General features: G+C 36.4%; 1 protein-coding gene across 1 annotated transcript in view; it reads left to right on the forward strand.

Annotated features, from left to right (window-relative positions):
• The window catches only part of CCDC171 (coiled-coil domain containing 171), a 154,296-nt gene that overhangs the window by 90,382 nt on the left and 39,532 nt on the right, over window positions 1–24,382 (forward strand). Inside the window, exons 22-24 of the mRNA XM_074166111.1 lie at window positions 2,408–2,553; window positions 5,191–5,245; window positions 16,776–16,907. Coding sequence (XP_074022212.1) covers window positions 2,408–2,553; window positions 5,191–5,245; window positions 16,776–16,907 — 333 coding nt within the window. The remainder of the gene's footprint in view (window positions 1–2,407; window positions 2,554–5,190; window positions 5,246–16,775; window positions 16,908–24,382) is intronic.

The raw sequence follows: 24,382 nt of genomic DNA on the forward strand, positions 1-24,382 counted from the left end.
ACCAGCTAGTGTGGATTGCTGGCCATGCCTTTCAAAGAGTTAGGCTTCATGATTTCATCCCTTTTACTGCCTCATTAATAGGCCTGTGCTTGCAATTGGTAAGCAAGAATGTTTAGCAGCTCCCAGAACATTTTGACACATAGTGGGTCTCTTCCCATTTGTGGTCAGTGATGAAAGCATTATGTGGGAGCAAAAAACTCTTCAGCCCTGTAGAAGGACAGGTGTCTAATAAAAATGAAGTAAATATGCATAATATTTCTAATAGCTTGGCTTTCTTCACTCATTGTGACCACTAGACTCTTGGACCCAGACTCTGTTACAGCACCCTCTACATTAAAAATTGCTTACATCAAAATATTAGCAGAATTATCTACTCTGTATTGGCCAGAGCTCAGTCCTGTGACTGCATCTTAAAAACAGATTTTTCAATCAGATGGGAAAGCGGCGTGAACACAGCATTGGCACTAGAGACATTGTTCTCTGTTCAATAAGTTTTGTTTGTCAAAAAATGGGAATATGGGTGGAGGGGGGTACATAACTCATTTTTCAGAGCTGTTTCCCCAGTGCTGACTTAACCTAAAACAAACAAACAGCAAACACAGTAAGTGGGACAAGTTACTGTTCTTTGTTCTTGAATTAAAGATAGCTCCTTTTATCCTTGCTAATACACATCTTGTTTCTTGGAAATAACTTTTCTGAAAATCTGACAACTCACAACTTCAGCTGTTCAGACAGGGCTTTGATAGTTGCCGGTGGCATTAGGGTAGAATTTCTGAAAGCAACACCTCTGGTTTTGGATATCTTTATGCTAATAATGCAGTGGAAGAACAAGATCTGTGTGTTTATCTTTTCTTAGGTGAAAAATGGCATTCTTCATTGAAAATAATGACATAAGAGGCAGAATAGAGTTATTCAGCCTGCAGTAATTTGACGTAGACCAATATTGGTATTTCAGGGCTTCAGAGTTTCTTAAACTCTTGATTGGTCTTTTTTTTTCTTGCAGCAGTGACTAAGCTCAGCCGGGATTTTGTAAATTGTTGAAGAGAGTTCAGGTAGTGGTGCTGTACCTTCCAAATACGCTGTTGAAATAATTTGTTGCTTTTTTGTGTTGAGAAATGTTTGAAGAAAACGTATGCCAATCCACAGATTTCAGTTTATTTTGCAGGACCATGCAGTTTTATGCTGTACTTTGTTATTTTATAGAAATTTTCTTTGGCATATTGTTTTTTGATGTGCCTTTGACTCTTGGCTAGGTCTGAAGCTTTTCAGATTAGTTGAGTTTTCAGTGCCCTCCAAGTTTTTATCAGCCTTTTGTATATACTGTTCTTAATACATATCCACAGCATAATATATATTCTCCGTGTTCCACGGTCCAAGTCAAGTACTCCTGAGTACAGATTATGCAGAGCATTCTTAGAACTTAAGCAGAAAACTTATCTATAAATTTTGAAAACAAGGTACAGGAGCTCAGTCTTGCAACTGTGGAGCCTTTGCTGTCCTTCCATGTTGGTTTAGGATCTGTCAGGGAACTTGCATTTTTGTAAAAGAATGTTTATAGCCACCTATTATAATTTCTTTCTAAAAAGGCACTTAACAGCTGTAAGTAAAATGTAACATTTAGCAAACTGTGAAATCACATTATTAATACTCCAGTCTATAAAAGTATTGATTTATCCCAGCAGAAAAGAGTAGCAACTAGCCAGGTTCTGTATTAATTAGTTCTGTGTGCTATTTGTCATCTAAATTAATTAATGCATTAATCTGAATTGATTTAATACAAATTGTGTTAATTCTAAGCCAGAGAAAAACATTGAAAAAATACACGTGCTGTTTTGCATATTGGAAACTAGTGATAAAATAGTGAAAGCACCACAAAGTAGTGATTTATTCCTAGCAAGAATACAAGAATACACAAAAACTGTACTTAATGCACTAACAGAGAATATTAGATTCTTACTTTTTTTAAGTGTGAAATTTCTGAATAGTGCAGAATATTTAAATAAATGGTACTTCTTTTATTCCCTTTCTTTGTGAATTCTTTTCTTTAATGTTCATGTTAAATTAAGCCTTGAGAACATTCTGTTTTCTTTAATGCTGTACTGTTGATTACTTCCACAGTGTTTAGATCTGGTATTTGTAAATACAGTACCTGTAGCATAGTACATGTACCTGTTTGATCAACAAATCACTTTATTTTATAAAACATATTTGTACATCGGAACTATACTAAAAACTGGGGGTTCTGAGTTGGTAATGTTTTTGCTAGAGAATTCATAAAACCTTAGTATGTAATGGTACAAAGCTACTTCACAGTCAGTCTATTTTCCACTTTGTTTAATAGCCTATGGCATAAATTGAAGTTAATTATTTGGGCTGACAAGTAACTCTGCTTTCTGTCTGCTTGCAGAGACTCTCCGAGGCAAAGATGGAGCTGAGAAGAAAAGATCAATCTCTGCGTCAGCTCAATAGACTTCTTACCCAGCTGGAGCAGGACAAGCGTCGACTGAAAGAGAGCATCCATGATGCAGAGAGTGCCCTCTGCATGGCAGCGAAGTGAGCGCTGGGACCTTGGGGAGATCACTTAAAACGGACAAAAGATCAATTCTTACTTTCATGCACAGGGTTTTAGCCCTGGCTAATGTAATGCTAGAAAACAAAAGTACATCTGTCTCACTTTGAAATTCAGTGGTAGTCTTCTAAAAAGAAAACTGTTAGTTCAAGATACTAGATGGTGTGTTTTCTATAGTTATTCTATAATAGTGCTTCAAATTCTGGGTCTTGAAATAGCATGGGCATTTTTGTTTGCCAATTATCTTACTGATTTGACAACATCACTTTGGCAGATCGCTAATGCTCTGTTTATTTAGGAAATGATTGCTTGTTCTCTCTATTTCCACATCATCTTTTTATAGAGAGATACAATTTATTTATAATAAAAGCAGAAACATCTGCTAGGTCTTAGCTGCCAAAGGGGCTGAAACCCATTTGGACCTAGCCTTATCTGTGGAACAGGGTAGATCTTTCAGCTGATTTCAGAGAGTTTGGATTTAGACATAAAACCCATGCCTTTTTATACCATAACCTGGAGAGTGGAAGGAAATGTTCAGGGACCAATCTTGAAAAGATTCGTAGTCAAAAGGTGTTCCAATAACTTGAATGAGATTATTACTAACCTCTTACAGTCATATAGTCAGATAAAAAGATAAATCTTTGCAGACTGTGTTTTCTGTTACTCTTACTGTAGTATGCGCTTTGAATATTGTTGGTCCATGACAAAGATTTAAAAAAAAGTTTAATTTAAAATTAAAATTTCTCATTATACCTGGGATACATTTGACCTCTGAAGAACAATAGTTTAGAAGCGTTAATGGTTTTATGTACAAGTGAAATAATGTAATTAATATAGCTATCAGTGAAATGTTTAACAAGCTAATTAAAATGACAAATGTTATTTAGTATGAGTGTATTAAAGCTGATGTGACCCGAAGAAGGATTTGTTCTGGAAAGCTTTCTCCTTTTCACCCTGCCCCAACATATTTTACGCATTCTAGTAAAGATCATTCCCTGTGGCCCTTCTTATATTCAGAAAAGTTTATATTAATGTGAAGTGGTTTTAAAATTGGTTTTATTTCTGTAGAAGCAGTTGAATATTGACAAAGAAAAGACTCATACATTCATTGTTCTACCAACTGTTCATAACAAATGTCTTTTTTTTCCCCGTTTGGAACATATAAGAAAAGTAGGTGAAATAGACTTGACTTTTGTCCAGAAAATCTTATTTTAATACCTCTTCCATGACCTTAGGGATTGTGAGCAATGCATGAGTGTCTTTCAAGTTCTTTCCTAATCTTTTCCACAGCTTTAAAGGATAGCAAGATGGCTGGGTCATTCTTAGAATGGCTATCTTGATTTTCTTGTAGTGGTGGCCAACAGTTCTGTTCCATTTTCTTCCAGAGTAGGGAGCAGTATTAATAAAAGTGTCTGATAGCAGTGAACTTGACAGAAATTTAGTAGCCTTTTGGTCATTCCTCTGCTAGATAGAAACTCTGTATCAAACCTTCACCCAAACTATTGTGTAAAAGATGATGTAAAGGATGTTCTGCGTGCCTGAATGACATTTTTGGATAATAATCCTGAAGAATAGTTCTATGATCCAGCTCCAACTTCCATTACAACTGTAGGAGTTGATGAGTACATGAAATAAAGATTGAGTGAATTGTGTATTCTGGCATGTAGGGGTGCAATAGATTAATTTTTAAAACTTTTTTCCTAGATGCTATAAACAATAGACAGACTTCTATTTTAATATGTTATTTAAGATAATGAATCAACGGTAGTCAGAGGGCTTTCTGTTCACAAAAAGAAGAGCCTGGGGACCACCTATTTTGCTGGGTCCAAAATTCCATCTAAAGATACTTTCCTTTTTATGATGAACAGCTGAGAATATATGAGAATCAGACTGATTTCCGTGTTAGTAACTAACATAGAAATTAACGGTGTTCTGGCTCTCTAGAACTGCCTTCACCCAGACAAATAGCAGTCGCTACATAAAGGAGGCCAGCAGAGAAGGTGAGGAGCATGTCCTTGTCAATCTAATCTAAAGAAAGGCAGGATCCTGAAAAGAGAAAAATCTATGTGACAGCTTTACTAGGCGTGTAAAAGCCAATCCTATTTTTCTGGCCACCTTCCTGTATTTGCTGTTAGGTTAGTATGAATCAAGAAAGGAGGAAGCAGTGGTCATTCCAGGCCGAAGAACACTGTGGTTTTGACCTCTGTTTTAGGAACTTTAAGAGCTCAAACAAAATGTTCACATAGCTGGCAAGGTAAAAGACAGTTCTACCATATTGAGTATCAGCTTTTCTGGCATAGATTCCATTTTGTTTCCTATGGTGTTTTGTTGGTCATGCTGTCCTGTTCTCTTTAGTCATATGGTATTATGCAACTTTAATTCCATTTCTGCATCAGATGAGACCAAGGTTTTTTTATGTCAGCATGTCTTTCTTACTGAAGCCCTAATTTACAAAAAGGCATGAGACTCGTATTTCATTCTCCAGACTTCTGTTTCGTAAGGATAGGATCCTTGATGCAAGTCTTAAAGGCATGATGTTTATATGGTAGCAGAAAATTAATTTCTACATCAGTAGAGCTTCACTTCTTTTAACTACTTTTTTCTTTTCCCTCTTGTAATAGAGACAAAGAACTGATTATTAGTCATATGAAAACTGTGGAAGCCACTCTTCATAAGGTAAGAATTTGAAGTGTTCCCTCATTTCTAAATACATCAAGGTTCTACAACCACTTATCCTCAAGGAAGGATAGTAGAGCAGCTTCCTTCCCTTAGAGTTTAAGTTTCCACCTTCAACTTCTTTAATCTCCAAAAACTATTTGTATTTATGGAAATAAAAGACATCTTTGTAATACAATACTTTTTATTTTTAATACGATAAGTAAAATAAGGAAAAGACAGTAAGTATTAACCTGTAATGAAAAACTTCCATGATATTTTTTTTTAAACTTGTTTTTTAAATTGAGTAATAAACTTAATTTGTCTCTTTGACTTGTAATATTTTGCCCTGGAATAGTATGCTTTGAAGGTCCAACAAAGCTGTATATATAAATTATTTGGGAGAAAGGGCTGTTTTTAGCTGTAGCTCTGATTGGTTTATACCTGTTTTTAGTCCAGAGCAACACAGAGCAAAAGAAGTGGTTTTATTACCTGGGAGTGTTCATTTCCCTTATCACATCTTGAATTCCCAGCAACATGGGAATCTATTCCTTATTTTAGTTTCTGTGTCCACCAAAACTACTGTTAATTTAATTTTCAGATACTTTTTTCAAGTGTTTCTTTCCTTTTGAAGTTCACAAGCAGTGACAGTACCTTAACTGTGTGTTCTAGCTACAGCAAACTGTGCTGATAGGTAGTGTCTTCTTTTGTGTCCCCATCTTCTTCATACTGGCTTCTTTTAAGCTTGGGAATTCTATGTAATGCAGAACTTGTTGTGTTTTTACAGTAACATGTACATATAATGTCCTTGGCCTTGAGAATTCATGTTCTGGATTTGACGTTTGCATTTTGATTTAGAAAGCACCGCTATATATGCGCAAGGATTGAAATTTTTGGGGAAAGGTGATAGAGAAGGTCACATAGAACCATATGCTTGGAACTGATTCTACTGATGGAGTAAATGGATTGAGAAACTGCCATTTTTCTTTGAGAATTTTAGTTACCACATCTGCTTCTTCGTTCTTGATATGCATAGTTGTTAGGCCCAAATAGCTTATTATTGAGTAGCAGAGTAATTTATCCTTTCTGGTTTGTAAACCTAAAGAATGAGGGAAACATAAGAATTTGAAATGTCAGGATGCTTCTTTCAGTAGGAACTAAAAAGAATTGATTGTAAATCATTCATAATTTGACATACTATTTCTCCTAGAAGAACAAAGGGAAATTACTGATCTCTGGGAAGTATCTGAAATGTAAGCCTTGCGTCATAATGGTAGCTAGTTAGCTAACATTAATGAACATGCCTTATGTGTAAACCGTCAAGTTTACACTGTTGTTCTTAAAGGTTTTCTCACATGTTGGAAAGTCAGAACATGATGAAGTAGATGAAATACTAGTAAAGGAACCACAAGCCTGTTTTCTTCTGCTATAGAAATTCTAGGGACTGCTTTTTTCTTCAAAAAAGGAAGCAAAAGAAAACGAGTAAAGTTCAGAATCATCTGGAGTTGAACAAGTATTACTATTAGCTGCAGTTATATTTATGGGAGGTTGAAATTGAACATTGTGATATTTCTACATTGATGTATTCATGAGCAAATATTCACAAAATTCCACTGCATCGCTTGCAGGATCTGTGTTATCAATGCATAATGCTAAATTTTTGCCTATAGAGCTCAGAGGGATTTTACAGACATCTTTAGTAATCTTAGTTAGGCTAAGGATAAGACTGTATACACTGATATCCATTAAAGTGACCTCATTCTTTTCTGTATTTTACCACTACAAGAATTCCAGAAGGCAGTGATATAGGAACTAGATCATCTGCCTTTGGATACACTTGGGTGTAACATTCAGGAAACAAAGCAAGAGGAAGCAGAGCTGAGGGAGACAGTCTCTGTGTGTGCTTCTAATGCAGCTCTAGGCAAGGGATCATTTACAACACTTAGTGCGTCCCCTGTGACTGGATGCGAAATTGAGTATCATACTTGGCTTTGTCAACAAAGTGCATGCTTGTGCCCAGAGTGATTCTTTTAAGACCATTTCAGAGCCACCTTTTTAAATCATCATGAATATTTACGAAGCATAAATGCTGAAGAACTTGAACATGTGCTATGCTAAGAGAGGGAACATTTTTAGCAGCTAGTTCCGTATCCCTCATAACCTGCAAGATATTCCTTAGAAGGTTATTTTTTATCTTATCCTGAGTCTTGTCATGTTGGCTATCTTCATCTGTTTCCTGGAGCTAGATTATTTGCACAGGAGTTCCTGATACCATTTAAATAAGAGATCTTTCTTGGTTTTATACCATCTAAATATTGAAGACAAATATCAAAGTGCAAAGTGAATGTTTTACCAAATTTAAAAAAAAAAACCATCATCAAGGGCAAACAAAGGACCTCAAGAAGATTGTGTTTGGATTCAGTTTTTCTCATAATATTAAAGATGACCAAAAGGTAATAGCTGATTTTGTAAAAAATCTAGGTTTGGAAAACAGATGCAATTTTTTTTTCCTTCCCTAGAACCTATTGGATAGCCTTAAACTGAAAAACTTCGCAAAGAAGAACAGGTTTAAACATTGGCTACTCAGAGAACTTGTGGTCGTGAATTGACCAATTCCTTAAAAAGAACCAAAACGTAACGTAAGATACAAAATGGTAACAGAAATAAATTAATTTTTAGAGGAAGAGTTCTTAGAAGAAATTCAATCTGCTTGAAGTTCAAACATAAAGAGTTTTCTTAAAAGGTCTTCTCATCAAGAGAAAAATCATTTAAATAAATGTTTTATTTTAAAAACCATCTGAGTCTTTTTTTATGTATTAAAAATAAATGATTTGGGGAAACATTTTCCTCTTAAAAATATGTTGAGAAGTTATTTTTGTAATAAACATACCCTTGTTATACTTGTTGATAAACTGTATTTCATTATTAATTTTTTTCTGTACTTCTTAAGATCATGTTTGCATACACGGAGTAAGGGACATTAGATTGTTCATTCTATACAACTAGATTCTTTTACATGTGTAGTTAATGACTTACTGGCTATGGTAGTCCTGTCAGTGGAAGAAATCATTTTACACCATCTCTGCTAAAATCTTCAGCCTTTCTTGCTTCTGAGTTGGAGTGCCTGTGGTGTCTTAGCCTTGGCCAGCAGCCAGGCGCCCCCCCAGGCACTCTCCCACCTCCTCCTTAACAGGACAGGGGCACAAAATAGGGTGACAAAGTTCGTGCTGGGAGGTTGTGTACTAGTTACTGTCACAGGTAAAACAGAGTCAACTTAGGAGAAAATGATTTTAATTTCTTTGCTAAAATAGATAGTGAGAAGCGAAGACAAAAAATGAGCATCGTTCTGCCTTTTAGGCTCAACTTCACTCCTGAGTCCTCTGCCTATGCCTTGAGGCACAGGGGAGATGGGGACAGGGGATGGCAGTCAGTCCCTAACAGCTCCTCTCTGCTGCGCCTTCCTCTTCACACTGTTTTTCTGCTCCAGTGTGGGCCCTCCGTGGACTTCAGTTCCTTCAGGAACTAGCCACCTGCTCTGGTGTAGGGTCCTCCACAGGCTATAGAGTGGACAAGTGCTCCAGCATTGTCATTTCTGTGGGCTGGAGGGAAATACCTGATCTGGTGCCTCAGGCACTTCCTCTCTGCTGCTCTGACTGGTGTTCGCAGGGCTGTTTCTCACTTTTTCTTCCCTCCTTCTCTGCCTTTGTGATGATTTTTGCCCTTGCTTAAATATGTTTTCACAGAGGGGCACCATCTTGGCTGCAGGGCTCAGCCCTGCCCTGTGGTGGAACTGGCCATGTCCAGCATGGGGCAGCCCCGGCCCCTCCTCACAGAGGCCACCCCGCAGCCAAGATGTCCCTAAACTGGCCATGTGTGAGATTTGGGCCCCACAGTTCTATCCCTTGTAAAAAATCCAGACACTGTACAATCCATCCTCTTATACACTTGTAAAATATGAAGCCAAATTTATCTTTCTATATCCAATTTAATGATATTTTTAATACAAGACAAAGAGACAGTTGGAGATGGACCAAGACCATTGAAAACTTGAGAATTAGTAATGTAGTATTACATTGCTATTTCTGATGTGGTCCGTAGCAATAAAATGCATTTCCTTATGATGGTTGTTTTATGGCCTGTAAGAAATTAATTTAGAATAGGTTTAAGTCCATATAGAAGTGACTACTAACTCAGTAAAAACACTCAGTGTAAGTGGCATTAATTGTTACTTTCAGCAAGAAGAGCACAAATTGATCAGGCATTGAAAAAACAACAGTTACGAGGCTTAAGTTAGCTGCCACAGTCAGACTTAAATAGATGTGACTTGGTACTTTGAGATGTACTGATGAGCCACCTTTCTCTGAGTTAACGTGGATCTATAGTGTATCATATATTTTAGTTGTCTGAATAATGATTTAAAAGCTCTTGTTTTGGAGATCTTAACTTGAAATTTTTTCCATAGCCCAATGTCACTCCCAAAGCTTATTCTTCTGTGTGTTCAGACACGTTAACAGTGTGAAGCCTGCTTGTGTGTGTGTGCTCAGGGTGTATTCATCACTGCTGTCCTTGATTGTTCTATACTAACCCTGTCACAAGCCTATTGAAACAGTGGGTATGTGTACATGCAATAAAATCACAAAAAAGCCCCAATATTAAAATTCTAAATGGCTACTGTTTGTACTGAGAAGCTTATAGTAGGAAACAAGCTATTATTTCTCTGGGATAAGAAAGAAATGCAGTAAAAAGATTACTTTTTCTCCTCCTCCATCTCAAATTAGCACCTCTTCATTTCAATGCTTTATGACTGACTTTTGTTCCCTCCCCCCTAAACCCCCCTGCAGTAATCTGACTTTCTTGATCCTTGTTCCTAAAGATCAGTTGTGCAGGACATACAGGTGTTAGCACAGCTGGCTTGCTGATGACAACTCTGTCCATATAGCTGTCTAGTGTGTCATCACTCATATTGTTCGGTGTCATTCTGACCTAGTCAAGCTAAAAATGGTACTCCAGCTCAAGAGGGATTTAAAAACCTTGACAAACTAAAGATAAGACATTGCCGAATGTCATATCCATGTGCTTAACTGTTTTCAGTTTAGACATATCTAAATAACTAATTTCAGAGTGCATTTGTCTTCTTTGTCTTTTTTTTTTTTTTTTTTAAAGGCTGAATACTTTTATGTAGTTTAGTTTGCCTTCAGTAAGGAAAAATCCTTGTTCAGAGATTTGTGGAATTACTGAATGCATTAACTGTTATTTTCTCCAGACATAGGTTCATTTTCAGCCCAAGGTCACTGAAATCCATTCACAGGGGATGTATTATAGTGCACATCCTGCAACTACAGTGAAGCTTAGGTGCAGTGGTCAATGTTTGCAAAAAACAACTCTGGATCAAATTAACATCTTATTCAACAGAGCATGTAGTCTGTGTGGTAATATGAGAAAGCTTGAATTAAACTTATAGGTAAGCCTGGGATGGTATTCTACTCTAAAAATTAATTTCCAGATTCTTGACTAGTTTTTAAGAAAAAAAGAAAAAAAAAAAGAAAAAGCCAAACTTACCCAAAACATCAGTTTTAGGAGATACATGGACACAAATGCCATTATGCAATAATTAGTGTTTTTTTTAAAAACCACCTATGAAATGGGTTGTATTGTAATTGAATACAAATTTGCATGGCACTAATCAAAAAGGATAGTTATTAAATCTGTATGCTAATACAGAAATTTTTAGTAGATTTTCAATTAAGTGAAATATTTGGTATACTTAATTGCATTCATGTATGGCTACCTACAGCAGGGTATGTGCAAATGTTATTTAAAACCTGCATTATCAACAGAAGTCAGATGCTTGGGTTTGAGCAAGTATTACTTCTTTTGACAAAAGAGCATGTAATGATCATGTGGCCTTTAATGAGTACTCAAACCTAACTGTGAAGGCCATATAACAAATATCCATTCAACTGTACCATGTATCTCTTTTCCCTGTCCCTCCTATGAAGCACTATTTTGTCTAAGCAAGATTAAAAAGAAAAGGTATTTTTGCAGTTCAGTTGACTGTTTGCTTCCCAACATCATTCCTCAGCTGTTTCACTCTTTGATTTTGGGTATAGTTTTCCAGTTTTTAGATGTTTGATTTAAAGTGCCTTCAGTTTAAGCAATGCAATCTTGTCACAGGCAGTCTCTCTACTTCTGGAGTGATCCTTGATTGCTGAAACATTCTCATGGAAAATATTGTGTCCATGATTATATAGGCCCTCATTCAATAAGACGAATATACACTTTTTGAGTGGTTGCCTTATTTTCAGGGCAGACTTGGACTCTGGTGTGCATGAACAACTGATATTAACAGATTGCTTCTTGGATGTGACAGGGTGCTGTGGTATGTACTTCGGATGTCTCATATGCTGAAGCCTTCAGCAAATCTTTTGGGGTCTGTATTCCCTTAAAGGAAGACACTTTATTTTAAAGGAATGCAGGATCACACTTCAGGTGCGATCACTCTAGAGAGCCCATATGCAGGAATGACAGTATATGGATATATCCCGAGAAAGATCATCTGTATTGGCAACTTACGAGAAGAACTGCTGTTACTAGCACTGTTCAGTACTATTGTTGCTGCAACTTCCTTCATGTATATTCGCTTGCCTTTTTTTGTATAGGGTAAGAGAACGTCAACAATTCATAGCTAAACATTAAAAAGTAGGAAGTCTTCATGAAGGTTTAATTTTGTCCACCAATCTACATACTTTTTATTATTCTTAGCTCCATGATCATTTATGCCACTGTGACAAAGACTTGCTCTTTCAAATGATGTAGCATGTAACTTACTTCTGTTAAAGCACCTCTCATCGAAGAAGGCAGAGGACGATGTTCAGTAGATGTGCATGTCCTTGATTTGTGCGATATGGCCTCCATTCTACGTGCTGCCCTGGAGGTATGGACATTATGCAGCTAAATCAGCCACATATTTACAAGACTGTGGTTAGGACTAAGATGTGGTTTGCATTCAAACTGCCTCCTTCTATTTTTAAAAGTTATAAAAACATTTTTGTTAATTATATGTCACATGCAGAACACATTATAGTGTGGTAGAAACCATTTTGCTTGTGCTTTTTTAGAATGATTTGCATAATATATTTGCAGCTTCTGTTATCTCAGCAATATGGTCATCTCAAAGTCAAGCAGACTAAGTCATCGTTTGCCATTCACTTATCACTGAATCAGTACATCATTGTAGTTTTTGTTCCACTCCTTAAATGGCAGATGATAGGCTATTAAAAATAGTAATAGGAAATAAAATATGCCCAAAGTCTTTTACTTTCTAGGTACTATTTTTTATGTAGAATTGGTGGACTTTGAAGTTATAAAAGGTTCTCCTATATAGCTTACATAGTGAAGTCTATATCCATAAATAATCTGATTTTCTCTGCACCATAAGAAAGCATTGAATTAGGCCCAAAATAAGGAACTAAAATCTCAGTTTTGTTGTACCAGTCAGACAGTAATGCAGCAAGGACATTAGGGAGGGGTAAGCCCATTTACAACTGCTAGCGTTTAGTACCTTGTCTCTATTGGCATAACTGGGCATGCCAGCTCAAACTGTGCAGAGGATAAAGAAGTGAGCACAGAAGTGGGCTGTAGACAAAATTATTGTTATCTTTGATCAGCAGACAATTTTTAAGATCATTTTTGAACATGTAGAATTAGCCCATCAAATTCTACCCCTGGATTCAGTCAATGATGAAACTTCAGTTTATTATTCAGTTTCAGCTTTGATCTGAATTCATCAGTACTTTATTGATTTTAAATTGAGTGGCTATAATCTTGTCTTCTGTGTTGCCCTCTTAATTAATTAAAAAGGTAAACATGATCATAAGTCACAACGCTCGTTTGTCTTAAAATGTTTTAAGTATTGTGGTAGAGTTGTGTGAATCCATTTGTAGTTTTGCCTGGTTTCAGACAGTATTTATGTATGGCTAAACTGAAAAATCTAATGATCATGCTTAGCAGCCCATTGTCGCAGTACTTACTGAGCTTCACTCTTTCAACTCTTGCAACTTTTCATGGTGTCAACCAAAATTATGTTTACCATAGTCAGAAATAGCCCAAATCTTCACTAGCATTTGATATAGATACATTTTTTTTTTTCCCCCTCTCTATTAATTTTTGAGTATAGGGAAGTGAAACTGGTTTTAGACATTTTTAATAATTACAATAAGCCTAATTAGCTGATCAGGTTTTTCAGAATGTAGTATTAGGTCTTTAGTCTAAGGAGACCTCTCAGATAAGATAATCTTGCTTTAGATTTCACGTGGAGGAAAAAAAAGTGTCATTAAATGTAAGAAAGCTCTGAATGGTTTTCCTTCCTGCCAAGCAATCAAAAAAAAAAAAAAAAAGGTTTGTTTTAATAAAATTACCAGTTTTACCTTTGCCTGAGAGTTCTTTAATGTGTGTATGTGAGTACTATGCTTACATCCTTAGAGATTGAGAAAATAATCAGTCTCCCAGCTCCTGTCATTATCTTTCTGGATCTCAAAAAAAACCCCAAAAAACCCAGGAAGTGATGAAATTACTTCTTAACAGATTTCATATAGGTACGGCCTGTGCAGCTTGATTCCTGGCCAGCATGGCCATTGTAGCTTTCCATTCCTTGAATAGGTAGCCAACTTGAAGACTGTTTTCGCTGTTTGAGAAACAATGTTATGATATTTGTATGGTATATGCCGAGTCTTTTGTTCTTAAAATCTTTCCTTGTATTTTTCAAAGCTTCATTTTCTGTTTCTTGATATGCATGTTGTTAATGAGATTTACTCTTTACGATCTACCATTTGATCTAAAGATCTAAAGATCTTTATGATTTACAAACAAAAAAAAGTTTTGGGGTTGCTTTTTTTAGTTGTGAATCTTCATACCAAGTATCGTACGCTTTAAGGAGCTAATATGTACTTTTTTGCTGCAGTGGTATTAATGGCATACGTTAACCACAACTCAGCCATTTTAAAAAATGGCTTTTGTATTTTATTGTTCAGTGAGTGTCAGGCCCCAATACTGAAATGGAGAGTTTGAAACTAATAGGGTTAAAAGGACTTCCACTGTCTGTATTGTGTGTGTATTATACCTACATTGCTTATACATTGTTTTTTTCCCCCTAGTATTAGCAATCTGCTTTTGTACTTTGACATAGGGATTTCCCTTGTGAATTTTGTCACAGAAAAAAGAGAATCATCAATATCGCAGTTAAACTTGACTTTCAAAGCTAATAGTATCTCATTTGGGGGCTGAAATTTAATAAATTTTCTTTGATTCTGGGTGAGTTTTTAAACATCAAACAATGAATTGGCCAGGGTGCAGTAAAATATTTAGATCTATTGACTACGGTTCAGAAGGGTAGAAGGCAAAACACTGGTGGTTTGATGTTGATAAATTCTTAGTACCTTAATCCACATTAATGTTTTCTTTTATCTGTGTGCATACTGGCAGCAAAGACACTGAAAAGTTGGGATATATAAGCTATAAAAATGTAAATCAAGTGTATGTATGTATGTGTGTGTGTGTATATATATGTGTGTGTGTGTATTTAAAGTAATGCATTTTGTTATATTCAGTGAGGTTAACATCTGACCGGAATTACACATGCTGACAGAACACTCTAGAGAGTATGTTTGTTCCACAGGACTGTATATCCTGAACCTAGTGCACTATGTGTGCAAAAAATGTGTAGAGGACCTTTCCTGTTATAAAAATTGCATCATAGTGCATATGTTTGGCAGCCACAGGTATTGACAGGAATTCTTTAGGTCAACTTGGGAAATGTAGGGCTCCCTATTCCCACAGAACAGAGCAACGAATAAAATAAAATCTTTTCTTCTTTGTATCAGTAGATTTACACATGCATACTTCTTTCAATCAGAGCAGATTTCAAAGGCTGTATTATTATTATTTGAAATATGTTCCCTCATAATCAACACTTTTAAAAAAATCTAATTTTGTAAGTGGTTACAAAAAAGTAATCTGCGATTTAAAATGAATGGACATATGTTTTAAGTCACGTTTGGTGAATTCTTTTGCGCAAAGAAGGCTGTAAGAAAAAACTGAAATCTGTTTTAAATAGTATTTAGTAAATGGTGTATCTAAGGATTTAGATGCATTTACTATATATTTAGTATATGTTTTACTATCAGACTGCGTATTGTTGTTAAAGAGATTAAATTGGTTTTACAGTACTAGTTATTACTACCCAACAGATATAGTTTATGCCGAATGAATGTATTTCATCTGTTCCATTTGTACTAATATATATTTGTATGTGTGTCTATCCATCTGTATTAGAATCTAATCTGACTACTGGGATCTCCTGGAGGTGAACATGATAATTTTTGTATTAAATAGAATGAAAAATGGGTGCGTGGCAGCATATGGTGTATGAATGCAAGTGATGTGTCCAGGGAAGTTGTGTATTAAAGATGTGTAATTTCATATCCGTGCTGATAGACTAATTACATGTTGTAATATGTGGAAAAATGTTGCACTTCAAACAATGATAACAGTACTCGTCTTGCGTGCGACACCAGTAAGTCTGGTTGTGTTTAAAGACAAAAGCGTTAATCGCTGACATTGCTGAGAGTTTTACCTCTGTCTCTGCCATCCCTCTGAAGGCACGCGAGTTTCCCAATTAAAACCAGTTTCCGGCGCGGTCAGCAGGTGGCACTGTGACACCAACGGCCCTCGGGTGTGTTGGCGGCCGTACGGAGAGAAATGACATCGGTGCTGCTTTGGGGCGGGAGGGGGGGGGTAAGGGGGAAAGGTTGTTTTATCCTTCCGTTTCAGACTGCCTGCAAAACTAACTAAATATCAACCTGTCTGAATTTTGTGCAAATTTTAGCATTTCCCACTCCAAATTGGTGTAGTTAGAAACTGTATAAAAGTGTGTTAATACCAATTAGTGCATTATTTCTTGTAGTGAGTCCACAATAAGAAATCTAGTAACAGGGTGGTTTGTTTTTTTTTTTCTCCTGTTAATTACAGAGCTACAGGTTGGTTTATTTTGCTTTGTTTGAGGATTATTCATTTTAATCTGGGGTTTAACTGAATTGATATTAAATGAATCTAATTGTGGAGGACTGATATGATCTCCCTACAGTAGACGGAACTCATATGCCAGCTTCTTTTTGTATGATCATATGAACTTTTTAATTTTATAGCTGTTGTTCGTTTGAGTCAGAAGTACAACAACTGTTTCTTTTTTTACCAGGTTTTTACAGGGGAGAGATCTGTGAAATGTATATACCAGGTGGGCTTGTGAGCCCTTACTGTCTCTTCTTTCCTTCTCATTTCAGACCAGGGGAAGATGCTTTTTCTTCTTAAGATTCTCTCCCAGCACTCTGAATTAGAGATTTATTTGCAACGAAAAATCAATTAGTCCTAAATTTATTCATGGATTTCAGGTCCAGCGATCAATGCAAGTCCACTCAGTGGGCTCAAGGGGACCCAGTTCATCCCAGTTAATGTGTCTGAAGGGGAATTACCATTGATGCTGTTTTTTTCCCTTTAGGTCAGAGATCAGACCTTGCTGTCATGGACTGCGGCAACCAGGAATGACTTCACCCTGCAGCTACCCAAACTGCACCTAGAGACCTTTGCAGTGGAAGGGCTGAAGGGCAGGCCAGAGGTTGTAGCATTTCAGGTTAGAGTCTAAAATAATCCTTTTTCTTTTTTTCCTTTTTTGCACCTGAGAGAGAGCAAGAAGCTAGACTGCTCTGAATATGTGGAAAACAAAAAGCTTCAAAACTATTGCAGTCAACAGTTGAAAGAGAAATAATTTCTCTGTATACTCTTGAATATGGTATTTCAGAGATGATGTGAACTTTTATTTTTGCAGTTATAATGTTAAATAACTGACAGGAATATGACCATGGAAAAATGCAAATTTTATATTTGAAAATTAATATCACTCTCTCCTTTCCTTCCCCCCCCCCCCCCATTTTAAGCAAGACAAATAGTAAAAAAAAAAAAAAAAAAAAAAAAAGACAGGATTTTTATGCTGATTCTTGGTCAGTATCAGATTTTTCCACATTACAGTTTTAGAAGTAATAGTGATTTTTGAGCATTCCTAATTTAAAAAACTGCTATTTGGAATACTTAAATATAGAAGCTGGTTTGTTCATGTAGGTTTAAAGACTTGTATATTTCAAAATACTAATTTTATTAGGAGGAAACAATGGAGGGGGAAAATGAACTGAAAATGTACATATTTTCATCTCTGATAATGGATTCTGTGCAATGCCTTAATATTATTTTTTAAGTTTGTTATGCCTTATACACATCTATGCCTTAGTCTTTATAGCTGTGCAGAATGACTTCATTCTTGTGATACATTATTGCTAAAGGCTGAACATTCTGTTTTCTCAATGAGAGAATGAAAGGCAGAGTGAGTACATACTTCCTTCATCGTGCTCTTCTATGTGAATCAGAGAGGAAAGCCAGTCATGTAAAGCACAAGGAAGTCAGACAATGCTACTGTTGCATAGTGCGCCTACATTTCTGCAGTGATCCTTTTTAATTTGTTGTAGATTCTCTGTTCTCGATGCCGTATGTAATTGCAAGAACAGGGTCCCAAAATCAAACATTCAAGAAAGGCAGATTCTAAGCTGGACGTTTCTCACCCTTGCCCTCTTGCATGCATGCATTTCAATATGATAAAGATTTGAATTATGTGTGTATTATTGTGTTTCCATAATAAAGTAGTAATATGTAACACTTTGAGATTCCTATGAACTTTAATTAGCACAGCTGTATGTCTGTAGCAGAGGCTAGAGTTGTGAATGTTTCCCCAGTACAGTGATGATCGCTTTTAAGACTGTGAAAAGGTTCCACAGGTGGCACCTTTTCAAAGAAGCTGTCAAGAAATCACCAGTTTTTAAATACTGCTCTTCTAATTCAGTGGCCTATTCAGTGATAGCTGCTTTTTTTTCAGTCCCATCCCAAGTGCCATTCTTTTTTGACCTCAAAAAAATTGTAGAAGCATTTGCAAGACCGCCTACTCTGTCTTTCTAAGAAGATGAAAAGTATAAAAAAGTTGCATTTCACATTTGTTACGGAGTGCTTGTGGTATAACTAACGCATAGCAATGTGCGCTCTGGGTAGCTTACTGGTGGTGCAGTGTTGTAAACATACTTTTTTGTTCACCCCACAGCTCAAATTACACGTGGTTACTCTGTATGTACACAAACAGCATCAATGGTTCACAGTCTATCTCACTGTGCAGTTCCTTTTCTACTTTTTCCTCTCCTCCTTCCTCTGCTCTTTCCTCTCTCTTCCCCCTATCCACGTCTCTATTTACAAAGTGCCCATTTGATGACTTTCTAAGTACGTTCTGGAGATTTTATTATAAAATTTCCCTTTCATAGCTGGGAGTCAGCTAATTGATTTTTATTTCACTGTATGCAAAACTATATCAAGAGCAATCCTGCAATCGTGAATGAGGCAAGCAGTTAGTAATCGCGTTATGGACACTTCTTATTAAAACCAGTGGAATTGTTTGCATGCATGGTCTCTGTAACTACTACTACTACATGTATTTTATAGTTAGTCTGTGACAAGTACATTTCAGTTAAAGGCCTTGTTATCTCCAACTGTTAGACATAAGGAGGTTAAGGAGGTTTTTTCCCAAGTCTAAATTTATTGATATTTGATGCTTTCTTTTAAAAAATTGCATAAAATTTAAGATCCTAAATTAGACAGTATGGTAGGGATAGAGCACTGGCTATCAGAACTGTTGAGTACTCACAGAAGATTGCATTGTTTTATTTTTATTATTCATGCATCCAGTTTGTAGTAGGTGGCTGGAATCAGTAATAAATAATAATTTTATACCCATTAGTTCAGTGTGTATCACTTTTTCATAACATGAGAGGAAGAATAAAGTTAATATATTTGTATGTGCATACACGTCTTCCAATTTTTTCAGAAAGCACATGGCTCTTAAAGGTGTTTTAGATGAAATCTGCTATCCTTAGTTTACTTAATGTGCTCAGCAACATTAGGGATCTATGTTCCTTGTCACTGGGAATACGGGAAGTCTTGGAAATTTTAAATTGCTGTTATCTCTATATGAATGTTTCTTGGGGAAAATATGGTTTCTTTATAGGAGACAAGTGGAAAGAAGATTGGTATAATGAACCTAAGTTACTTGAATGTGAACTAAGCTATCAGAGATTTGGGTTTTTGTGGCATACTTAATTAATTATCTTGTAAAACCAGAAGGTTGGTTTTTTCCTAGCAAATGGATCCAACATTCCAAATACCATGAATACTTACAGGGTTGATCAAACAAACAGGCAAATAAACCCCCTGTTATTCCCAAATGAAACAATTGTTAACCCATATAGGAAGTGGTGTGCGTCTTTTAAAGAATGTGTTGTATACTCTAGTGATAGGTAGATAGGTAGATAATGAAATGAAATATTTGGGACACAAAGTTCTGTGTATCTTCTGCAAAGCCTGCACTTTAAGTAATGGCTCTTGAATTGCAAAATTATATAGTAGATTGAAATGTAAGTTATTCACCAAGAATGTCCTTGAACTGTCTTCTAAAGCCTCATGCAAGTAGTGAAAGTATGACTTAATTTGTAGGCATTTGTTAAATTCTTGGAAACTGTAACAAGAATTACTATAGTAGTTTGAAAATATCACTTGAGATGGATAAGTAGTGAAAAAAGTACAGTATCTCAAAGAGTAAAATTATATGATTGCTATAGCTTTGAAACACTCACCTGGTATTTAATTGCTGTGAAGGATGTTATGTCACAAAGTCGTACTCTGTTACTTAGTTAAGTTTGAAAGTGGAAAATACAGTGTTATTTTAAAGCACCTGAAACACATGAGAACAGGATTTAAGGTCTGCTGTTCTGGCCATTCATGAATGTTCCCACTGAAGACAAAAAGTGAAACCGTATGTGTAGCCTTCAATAAATACAGGATATAGGGTGAAAAAGAGCAAGTGAAATAACATGGGATTCCTAATTCTAGTAGTCTTGCTTGGCTGATGACTATTTAAATTAACCAGTAAATGTTATCAACTTTTTATAAAATACAAAATTGAGTTGTGCTACACTTTTAGGAAGAGGATAATGTTCTCACAACTCTCTCTTCTGAAAGAGGTTACTGGCTTACAGAAGAAGTGGTCATTCAGAAGATTAATTCTGAGCTGTTTCAAGTACTTTTGCATCAAATACGTAATGAATACTCATGGCAAGCAATTTGACTTAAAAAACAATGCAAAAAGTCCCCAAATAAGGTTTAAACGTTCATGTATAAATAATTAAGTATTGGTATACTCTCACAATAAATTTCTTCTCTTTGGAGATGTAGGGTAAGAACTGGTATGAAAGAAACTTCTTGAAGCAAATTTAAGTACCTCAGACTAGTTTTGCAATAGCAGTAGGATGTGTAATGTATACTTACAAGTATGTAAGTATACATACGATGTACAAGTGCTCAATTCCCAAACAGGGGAAAAGCTAACAAAGTTCAGATCAGTGGCTTTGCCCTGTGTACCTGGATTATGCTCTGTATCTACTCTTGCAGGTTGATAGGAGTGCAGGAGACACAGGAGCTGCTCAAAGTAGAGGAGCACTGACCTTATGGAGGATGTCACAGATGTTCTAACACACAGAAGTAACACATTTATTCAGCCGTTGTCAGTGAAAAACAGTGGCATCGAGAACTGTGGTTGTCAGAATCACATCCGCTGTGTGTCCGAAAGATATGCATATGGCTGTGTGATCAGCCAGCCACTGAAATTCACACCATGGTAGCTGCCTGCAGATGTGCAATTAGGGAAAGAGTAATCATATTCTGTGTCATGGGAACTACCTTGACCTCTGTCTTCAAAGTCTCCATTTGTGTATTTTATTAATTGGCCCTATTAATTTGTGCTTGTTGCTTTTGGTCAGTATTTGGCATGGTGGGCCTCTTCCTTCTCTAATACTGGTTGCTAAAGAGTATGACGTGATTTCTGGATGTTGGTTTGGAAGAGAACTGATATTCACAGATAAACTTTGTGTTGCTGTTTTACAGGATTTATATGAATTAGAGAATACAAATCAGCAAATTTTGTGAGTGACTTTAATAAGGATGTGAATATTTAACACATTTATGTGGTGTATGAGAAAGCAGATGTGAGGACGAGACTATAGGCAAGCTTCTGGTGTAAAAGGGGTGAACACACATGTATCTGTATTTGTCGGTATTTATAGGTCTTAAGAGAAAGCATTTCTTTGTGTGCTGCCCTTCACCAGAGATGTAAGATTGACCCAACTGTTGGAAATCCCTTGCATATTAAGAAAATTTTAGTTCATTACAAGGACTTGAGTAGGTAAATCTGTATTTTTCATTACTAAGCTCTCCCTTAATTTTGAATGAGACTATACACTTGTGGTGTGCTTTCTCCCCTCCAGGTGGGTCTGAGATGGATAAGTTTTCGCTATGTCTTGCCTGTCTCTCTCTGTCTCCCTCTTTTTTTTTTTTGTCTCTCTTTCTGCTACACGCTCTCATTCTCTGCTGCACGCCGTCTCTCCCTGTGCCCTGTGTGCACACTCTGCACTGCATGCCTGCTCTCTCAGCCGCATGCCTGGTCACTCTCTGCTGCTTTTCCTCTCCCTCTCCCTGCCGTGCCTGCTCTTTCTGCTGTACCTACACTCGTGCTTTCCCTCCGTACATCTCTGCCTGCTGCTCTGCCTCAGTCTCTCTCTCTCTCCATCTCTTTCCTTCTCTCCTTCTCCCTCTGCCTGTCTTTCCCACTCTGACTCTGTCTCACTCGCTTTGCCTCTCTCCCTGTATTTCTGTCCCCGCTCTCCCTCTGGCTCTCTCCCTCTCTCTTTGCCTCTCTCTTTATCCCCCCACACCCCCATTGTGTGCTCCCTCTGTCTTCTCTCCCTCTGTCTCTGTCTTCAGCATGTGTCCATCTGTTCATGCAGGTTTAGGAAGTCCACGTGGGATTTAGATGTACTTCTTTGTGTTTCTCAGGTGTTTGGGGGTAATTTGAAATTAAAAGTGCAGTAATAACATAAAGGCTTATAGTGGTGGTCGTACTATAGACAAGTACTGACATATCTTCAGTGCTAGTGTATAATCATTATAAATTTATGGAGTGGGTTCTTAGTATTTATTTTATATAAATTATGTATTCATCTATGATTTAGTCGTGCATTATCTGATTGTGTTGTAGGTCCACTTTTTCTAATTAATTGGGCAAACATAAATGTAGTTTAAATTGTTAGGAGCTTCTTAATTTGTATTTATTTTCACTTGTTCATTAATTCTAGATTTATGCTTGATAGATTAGAAGCTAAAAGATATGCATAATTCTGCTGATAATTTTTCTCAAAATAATGAACACTTTCTCATTCCCTTGTTTACTTCTCAGTAAAAAGTTCTTCCCAAATTAAAGAAGCAAGTGATTTCAAAGGTAACATTATAATTCTGTCATCAGATTTTATCCTCTGAGTAGGGCAAGTCTTTCAAACATAAATCACTTGTGGTTTGAGGACCTAATGGGATGAATTAATCGTGAAGTAGCTGCTTGAAACTGAGTTATTAGTATTTTAAATCTTGTGCTTCTGTTTTGGGGCCTATTTTTTATTTTTTTAATGGCATGACTGTTAAAAGAACAAATAATTATGTTTTTTTTCTCTTAATACTTCAGAAAGGAGAAACCTTTTTAAGAGAGTCTTGATAGTGCATTTATGTGCACGCACTTCTAGTGTTTTCTTTTAATTTCCACCATTTCATCCACAGAAGGAACTATCCATTTCATTATAGAGGCCAGAACATTGCCTCCTCTGGAATCGTACTGCTGCTTCTTGTTGGGTAAAACTGGGTCTTCATTCTCCAGGAGTTCAACAGCTGCTATCAACAGCACCTGGGCTGCCCTCTCCTTCTTTTCTTCTCGTTTCCAAAAGGACTAATTTCCTGCCTAGTGTTAAAACACGCTGTTTCTGGACTGAACATGAGCCTGCCTTGCAATATACTGTTGGAAGAGAGAAGTGATTCTTTATTAATGTAATGATACTTTGCACTTGCACCTTGAGTTGAAACACTCATAAATGAATAAGTGTTTTAAACTCCTTAGATTGGGATGACACCTCTTGCAACCCTGATGTTTTGCAAACTGCCATTTGTCAAAAATAAAGTTGGTGCATGGCTTAAGAAAAAATAATTAACAACTAAGTAAAATCTGAATAACCAGATTGAAGAGACGTAATATGGAGTACTCTAATTTAATCTTCTTGAATGTGTTCAGCTGGTATCTGGAGTCATGTGTCTAGATAGGTTGTATCATGATGATAAATGTTTAGAAGTCATTTTAGCATAATTTATTTTTAACTATAATTCCTTTAAAACATAACATCAATGTATGTTAGCAAAACACAATTTAAAACATGAAAAGTGAGCCACCTTCAAAATGCCAGCGATGTTGGAAATTTGCCTTTTATAATTTGAATTTCACACCCCTTCTCCTTTCTGCGGGCTGTGTTCCCAACTTCCTCCCTTCACAGCATTTCTTTTAGCAGTCTTTTCCTCCCTGTTCTCTATGGGTTTTTTTGTTGCTCTCTCCTTTCCTCATTTCCCCCCTCCTTTATCAATAGCCTCTCTCCCTTGCTTTGTTAGCCACATTTTCTCTTTTTCACTTCTTCCCTTGCCTTTCCTCGTTCTAATAAATGAATAGACACTGTATGAAGAACACTTCTCAGAAGGCTTTGTAGTTAGCTGGTACACTGATTGCACCCCAACCCTGTTAAGTCTTTGGCATTATGGGACCATAATTATCAAAGTCAGTATCTGTAATCAGCAATTAATCAACTACTGAAGGCTGTCTCTTTATGCTTATGAAACTACTAACTCTTGTCCAGCCTCTTTCATAAGCATTATTAGTTTCGTAAAAACTTTTCAGTTAAGATCTGCTGCTGATTATCTTGCATGCCAAAGTTAGTATATAATCGTTTAACCTTGCTGTAACCTTTCTTAATGGAAAATTTTCTTTCTTGACCCTGTCAAGCAATCATGAAACTATCTGCCTTTGTCCACTTAGACTTTTTCATACATTTATATCTGTTGCATGTGGGTAATCTCATATGAATGATCTGTACTTACATGCAA

This window comes from Numenius arquata, chromosome Z (assembly GCF_964106895.1).
Source record: "Numenius arquata chromosome Z, bNumArq3.hap1.1, whole genome shotgun sequence".
Lineage (NCBI taxonomy): Eukaryota > Metazoa > Chordata > Aves > Charadriiformes > Scolopacidae > Numenius > Numenius arquata.